The following is a 7,922-nucleotide window of genomic DNA, read 5'->3' on the forward strand; positions in this document are numbered from 1 at the left end:
ACCCTGGCAGTGCCAGGTATGTTCCGACAGCGCAGACGGACTACTGAGTGAGTGCTGATGCCACTCACTCACACGCATGCACGCACACACGCACGCTCGCACACACACACACACACACACACACACACACACACACACACACACATGCACACACACACACGCAGCCCCCCACTGCAGCTTAGTGTAAATATGTGTGAAATTGTTTTATTCCTTGTATTTTTTGTATCATTTTTATGACAAAAATAAAAAGCATGGAAACAAATAACAGTTGTTCTTTTGTATATTTCTCATGCTGAAATTTCAGTCCTCTTGACTTAGACACAAATGCTTCTGGTCTTTGCTCACAGCTGGTCCTGGAAAACCTTGTTTACAAAACAAAAGTGGCTGTTCACAACTCATTATACATTATATGTTAGCTAAAATCCTTCAGGTCGCTCGACCCATCTCTGGGTTCCAAAGGTAGAAATGTTAAATGACCCTTCTCTGGGACTTCTAGTGCTAGCCATGAGGTGGGCAGCCATGTTTGTTTTCCCTCACTGACATGATCCTGCTGGCTTGAAGAGAAGAAATATAATCAGAACAGTTGGGAATGGGAAAAGGGGAGGGAAGAAGACAACAAGAGGGGAAATGAAACAGAGAGATAAGAGAGAGAGAGAGATAAGAGAGAGAGAGAGAGAGAGAGAGAGAGAGAGAGAGAGAGAGAGAGAGAGAGAGAGAGAGAGAGAGAGAGAGAGAGAGAGAGAGAGAGAGAGAGAGAGAGAGAGAATGTTTGAGTTAAAGTAGAAACCGTATTGGCTGCATGTGTCACCTGTTCCCCATCCAGGGAAAAGGTGCGACATTCCACAGCCAATAAAAGAAACATGCCTCAAGAGCTGAAAAGTACCTACAGCCAGTGTTGGGAACGTTCGTTTAAAAAAGGAACTAGTTCAAAGTTCAGTTCATACGTTTTAATACAAACTAGTTTGTTTTAAAACTGAACTAGTTCATAGTTATTTTTCCTCATACAGTGGGGCAAAAAACTATTTAGTCAGCCACCGATTGTGCAAGTTCTCCCACTTAAAATGATGACAGAGGTCAGTAATTTACATCATAGGTACACTTCAACTGTGAGAGACAGAATGTGAAAAAAAATCCATGAATTCACATGGCAGGATTTTTAAAGAATTTATTTGTAAATCAGGGTGGAAAATAAGTATTTGGTCAATAACAAAAATTCAACTCCATACTTTGTAACATAACCTTTGTTGGCAATAACAGAGGTCAAACGATTACTATAGGTCTTTACCAGATTTGCACACACAGTAGCTGGTATTTTGGCCCATTCCTCCATGCAGATCTTCTCGAGAGCAGTGATGTTTTGGGGCTGTCGCCGAGCAACACGGACTTTCAACTCCCTCCACAGATTTTCTATGGGGTTGAGGTCTGGAGACTGGCTAGGCCACTCCAGGACTTTCAAATGCTTCTTACGGAGCCACTCCTTTGTTGCCCGGGCGGTGTGTTTGGGATCATTGCCGTGTTGGAAGACCCAGCCACGTTTCATCTTCAAAGCTCTCACTGATGGAAGGAGGTTTTGGCTCAGAATCTCACGACACATGGCCCCATTCATTCTGTCCTTAACACGGATCAGTCGTCCTGTCCCCTTAGCAGAAAAACAGCCCCAAAGCATGATGTTCCCACCCCCATGCTTCACAGTAGGTATGGTGTTCTTGGGATGCAACTCAGTATTCTTCTTCCTCCAAACACGACTAGTTGAGTTTATACCAAAAAGTTCTACTTTGGTTTCATCTGACCACATGACATTCTCCCAATCCTCTGCTGTATCATCCATGTGCTCTCTGGCAAACTTCAGACGGGCCTGGACATGCACTGGTTTCAGCAGCGGAACACGTCTGGCACTGCAGGATTTGATTCCCTGCCGTTGTAGTGCGTTACTGATGGTGACCTTTGTTACTGTGGTCCCAGCTCTCTGCAGGTCATTCACCAGGTCCCCCCGTGTGGTTCTGGGATTCTTGCTCACCGTTCTCATGATCATTTTGACCCCACGGGCTGAGATGTTGCGTGGAGCCCCAGATCGAGGGAGATTATCAGTGGTCTTGTATGTCTTCCATTTTTTGATAATTGCTCCCACAGTTGATTTTTTTCACACCAAGCTGCTTGCCTATTGTAGATTCACTCTTCCCAGTCTGGTGCAGGTATACAATTCTTTTCCTGGTGTCCTTCGAAAGCTCTTTGGTCTTAGCCATAGTGGAGTTTGGAGTCTGACTGTTTGAGGCTGTGGACAGGTGTCTTTTATACAGATAATGAGTTCAAACAGGTGCCATTAATACAGGAAACGAGTGGAGGACAGAAAAGCTTCTTAAAGAAGACGTTACAGGTCTGTGAGAGCCAGAGATTTTCCTTGTTTGAAGTGACCAAATACTTATTTTCCACCCTGATTTACAAATAAATTCTTTAAAAATCCTGCCATGTGAATTCATGGATTTTTTTTCACATTCTGTCTCCCACAGTTGAAGTGTACCTATGATGTAAATTACTGACCTCTGTCATCATTTTAAGTGTGATAACTTGCACAATCGATGGCTGACTAAATACTTTTTTGCCCCACTGTATATATATATATATATATATATATATATATATATATATATATATATATATATATATATATATATATATATATATATAAACTTATGAAATAATTGTCCAATAGTTGGCACCCGTTCAGTCCACACTCATACCCAGCTGCAGTTTTTACCCTACAGTATATTCTCAATAACATGAGGAAAACATTTTTTTTTAATGGGAAATTATTAAACAACCTTAGGAAGCAGGCTGAGGTAGCAAACTCAAAGTGCAAAACATTAAAAAATGTATAATCTTTCAGTTAAGTCCCGTTTAAATTTTTCTGAATGAACTTTGACTCCTGCACACAGCATAGACGTAGAAGAGTAGACGCCGCACCAACCGCTACTGCCCATGTTTGGCCACATTTGCAGGTTCTACCCGAACAGATCCTGTACCGACACGGGAAAAGCTCCGTGGAGATTTGGAGCTAGAACGGCGAAAGAACGCGTTCATAAACCCATTTACGCACGCCAAGACGAACACACTTACTTTTACACTCGTCAGGCAAAACACGAACGAGTTCAGTTCACGAAAAAATGAACAAATTCACAAACGATCGTTCAATGAACGCGTTTGGGCACAACACTGCCTACAGCAATAGAGAAACGAGATGGGATTATATTAATCCAGTAGTTTACCGGCTGAAAAAGGGCCGACATTTAGAGGGCTAGAAGGTAACTGGTTCTGTTTCAAATCTGGTAGTTCACTCTCGTGGTGTGTGTGTGTGTGTGTGTGTGTGTGTGTGTGTGTGTGTGTGTGTGTGTGTGTGTGTGTGTGTGTGTGTGTGTGTGTGTGTGTGTGTGTGTGTGTGTGTGTGTGTGTGTCTGTGTGTGTGTGTGTGTGTGTGTGTGTGTGAGGCCATCTGATGCCCAGACAACTTTTTTTTCCTGTCTGTCTTGCAGAGTGGAGTCTCGAAGGCTATTTAAAGCTCTGAAACCTACATGTGTGAAACGTTCTCTGTGTTTTGCTCTGTTGTTCTGACTGAGCTGCTGCATGGACATTCTTGTAAATATAATTTTAAATCTCAAGGGTCCATCCTGGTTAAATAATAAAAAAACGAAGCGTACGTTGATGCTCGCTGTCATCCAGGTATGCATCATAGACTCTAGTCGACATTTTGCTGCAGTAACTAGTATTGTTTTTGTTTTCTAAAGCTTAGTTCCTGCAATAGTTAGCCTGTTAGATGATTCCCAGTCCTGAGTGAAAGCAAGACAAAGCTCCCCAAACACAGCACTGTTGACCAAGGGAAATACCACTATGTGGGGAGTGGGTGTCGTGTCAAGGCAACTTCTGCAGGGTATCGTTCCTGCAGGAACAGATCTCGTTTCTTTGAAATCGTCTTGGATCTCTATCAATGATTCATTCAGCTGAGAAACAGGCTGAGTGCTCTGTTGGCTCTGCCAGATAGCAGAAAACCTGTTGGGTTTGGATTCACAGTCCCCACAAGGAAAGAAAAGGAAGCGGTTTTCCTGCATTCATCATCGATTTGTATCGGGAAGTGAGTTTATGACTGCTGGCGTTTTGAACCTACTGTTAACATGCCTCGTTTGGCATTGCGCTTAACAAATAAATAAGGTATTGAGTAACCGAGCAGCCATTAATCTGCCCAAAACAACTCTTAAGTACAAAAAAATGGGTCAACAAAAGCAAGCTGTGCTAATAAAATTCCTGTAGACCTGCTTTTGGTCGAGTCACCTTGAACGAACTATTTCTGTCCCTCTCCTGTTTCAGAAACACCTGCGGTCATTTTTGGAAGTGCACCACAGAGAGTCGCTGTTAAAGATTTAGATTACCGCAGAGGAACAACTGACTGATCTGCTGCCAGTAGCGTTTTTCCACCTGGCTGTGTTTCAGCTTCGCTGCCTGCTCCTGATCAGGACAACTTCATCATGAAAGAGGTTCTCCCAGATGAATGACAGCCAGGGAACAAATGCGAATAGGGTTTCATTTGCCCAGTGTTTAATACTCTAATCTAAAGTTCTTCCCAGCTCGTCGCTGATTTAAAGTTTTGCACGGGGTTTATTTATCACCTGGCGCCAAAAGGTCACAGCAGACCAGAGCAAAGATTGACTCTGTCCACAAGACAGGGCAGACAAAGAGCTGTGAGTAAATCTCTGCCCGTCGTTACTCAGACCTGTAGCAGAGGGACCTGCAGATGTTGGGAGACTTAAAACAAACACGCTTCGGGACTAAATACCCAGAACCACTGATGCATAGAGCAGAGGTCAACAACTATGGGTTTTTCTCAGTGGATGGGCCGGTTTTCATGAGCGATATCTAGATGTTTGCATGCTAAAACGTCACTAATAACATCAGCTTAATCTGCCGTTGAACCCTAAATTTTAAGTCTTCACTTTGTGTTTTTAGAACATTTATTATGCAAATGTTAATCGGGAACGTAAGTATGCATTTATATCAAACTCTGCGGCAGCACCAGGCTGCCCGGGCATGTGCCTGACTTTAAATTGGCTCTACTAAGGAGGTATAATAACTGATACTGATATAGAAACAATGGTAAATACGTATGTGTGCTGCAGAAGGAAGCTGAGATGTAACCAATTCACTTGTGAAAATGTCAACAATAAGAAACACGCACAAACTTGAGCATGTGAGACTTTAGTTTTGAAAAAGGACATAGCTGTTGGAATATTTGTGGGAATCAGACAATAAAAATGTCCATGAAAACCGAAAATCACAGACGTTTCTGTTTATCCTAACACGGATTTGGTGTTTTAAAAATATGAGAAAAGCTGTGAAAAATCACAAAAGCTAATCTCTTCTGGATATGCTGTGCATTTAGTCTCATTTTCACCCATTTTTGCCTTCATTATCTACTGTTTTAAGAGCTTCTTTGCAGGATTTCCTGCCTGACAACTGTAATTATTTCTATTCAGTGTGATAATAAAGGTAAAAAAGGACCATGACAATGAAACATCTCATGGGTTTCATCATCTGTGGCACCTTGCTGGTTGATTAGATTACTGATAAAGGCACTTTTTGAGGATGAGCTGCACCATCCTAACCCCACTCCCTCTCATATCTGCTCGACATATTGTGAGAACTTGGAAGCAGTGGTGGGTCAGGATGCTCTCAGTCTGGTGTGCATCAAACTATAAGTAAGAGTCTGTATTTCAGCAGCCACACGGACCAACCGCTGCCAGCACTGGAAGACAGTGGGTGATTGTCTGGAGTCCAAAAGCCAGTCAACCACTGATGCATACACACTAACGTTGTCAAGGGAAGCCACATGGGCTCTCTCTGCTGCCATAAGGCTCTCATTCTAATCGTGAAAAAGAAAGATTTACTTTGCTTTTAAAGACGTTGACGACAACAAGACTTTATGATCTCATCTTCAGTTTTTGTTTTATTTAAACCTGGAGGAGATTAGTGAACGAGTGCAGACGATAATAATACATTTGCTGATAAATGAAGGCTTGCATATTTCTGATGAAGAGCCAGGAGGACAACAAAACCTGCATGCTGGATGTCAAAGGTGCAAATGTCTACACTAAATGCATTTTTGTCTCCCTGACTGTTGTTCCCAGACAGGTTTAGACCACAGTGATTTATCCTGTGTTGAATATTCTCCCAGGACATTCCCATTCATCTTGTCTCTCCTTTCCCCAACTGTTTATTTTCCAACTCATCCTAATGAGTGAAGCGTCCCACATGGCTTTCAGCTCTGAGAGGGGATGTTCGTGTGGTGAGTTCAAAGCAAGGCCTGCTGCTTTCTATAAATATAAAACAGAATCTCTGAATGTATCACGTGGGGATAGATCAGTCACAGATGGTGGATTCTTCTAGATGTAAAAAATGAAAGATAAACACAAACAAATAAAAATAGAAATAAGAGCCCAAAAAATGATTTTGAGTCTGTTTCTGGTGGCCAAAGCCTGGATCTTGCACTGGGACTTTGTTTAATCGAGGAGCGCCCCTGTCAGGGAGACGGTCAAATAATCTAAAACTCTTCAGCTCACGCGCGCACCTGAACTAGGGGGAAACTTAACTGTTTTATTTGCAGATACAAAACTCTCCGTTTAATGAAACTTTCACTTACGTTGCAGCCGCGGAAACAAGTCCACTCCTTGTCCGTTGAGATCCTAAATGCATTTGTATGCATTTGTCCAGGCAGCAGAGATCTGGGTGAAAACAGAATCACGCTCACGGGGATGCCTGCGCATGGGCCAGCCCTCTGGGAACAGCCAAGGTGCACGGAGACTCAGAAAGTCTTCATCTCACGGCGCCGAGGTGAGACCTCTCTCACTTTCTTTACCAAAAACCAGCTGGACCGGCTGCGCTCCGCGGCGCGCAATGATCGGGCTGGCTCTATCCAAGGCAAAGACGCGTAAAAGGATAGGGTCGTCTCGAGGAGGAGCGGTGTCTGTCTGACTGTCTGTCTGTCTGTCTGTCTGACTGTCCGTGTGTGTGGACTGCTCAGAGAGAAACACAGAGTGAGGCTTCCTCTTGGTCTCCAGCTCAACACCAGATTCGCTTCTGTGCGTCTCTTTTCTCCAGGCGGTGGTTGCAGCTATGTGCCTTGACTTGCACCGATGCGAGTGGACCCGTGTTCACCCCATCACAACTCCAACCAGCTGGTGGTGTTGAATTTCTCCAGACTTGCTCGTGACATCACACAGAGGCTTCTGGCTTGTGTCCTCCGGTTGCTGATGTCTGTTTTAACTACCGTGTGTGTGACCCTTAAACGGGACTTTTATGGTTCCAATTTCAGTTGTTCCTCTTTTTAGTGCATTTAGGGAATGTTTAAAAGTCAGCAGACTCAGAAAATAAAACTTTTAACATTAAATAATTGAGGTAATCTTCAAATAAATGAAAACGTTTGAACGAAATGGATTTTCCATCTGGAGATTTACCTCCAGAAGAATCATAAAAGTTATTTTCTCTGGCATTTAGAGTATTCATTGTCTTTACGCAACACTGCAGATGCTTCTCCTGAAAATACAACCCCTCATTTCTGTTATCTGCACCACAACTTTTATTTTTTCCCCCACATAAAGGTTTTATGACCCAACAAAAGCAGAGTTCTGCCCCCTTTTCCCCAACGCACCTCAGCATCCTCCTCGTGATGTCCGAGGTCTCTCCGGTCATATGGTTTGCAGCTCAGGGAACTGGGGGAGACCGGGGCAGTTCCTGCTTCCAGTCCCAGGTGGAACAAAGTTTCTCAACCTGAAAACAGCAAAAAGACAGATCTGTTTCATGCCCAAACATGGAGGGACCCAAAAGAGGCCAAAGTGACATGGAAACTCAAAGGGAATCTGCAGACTGTATAAACATGGAGG

The 7,922-nt window shown here is 43.3% G+C and overlaps 1 protein-coding gene across 1 annotated transcript in view; it reads right to left on the bottom strand.

Moving 5' to 3' along the window:
- The window catches only part of LOC107392944 (collagen alpha-1(XXIV) chain), a 127,636-nt gene extending 120,681 nt beyond the window's left edge, over window positions 1–6,955 (bottom strand). The window contains exon 1 of the mRNA XM_015971025.3: window positions 6,683–6,955. Within this exon, the coding sequence (XP_015826511.3) occupies window positions 6,683–6,735 (53 nt within the window). The 5' untranslated portion in view covers window positions 6,736–6,955. The remainder of the gene's footprint in view (window positions 1–6,682) is intronic.
- Window positions 6,956–7,922: the final 967 nt, after the last annotated feature.

This window comes from Nothobranchius furzeri, chromosome 8 (assembly GCF_043380555.1).
Source record: "Nothobranchius furzeri strain GRZ-AD chromosome 8, NfurGRZ-RIMD1, whole genome shotgun sequence".
NCBI lineage: Eukaryota > Metazoa > Chordata > Actinopteri > Cyprinodontiformes > Nothobranchiidae > Nothobranchius > Nothobranchius furzeri.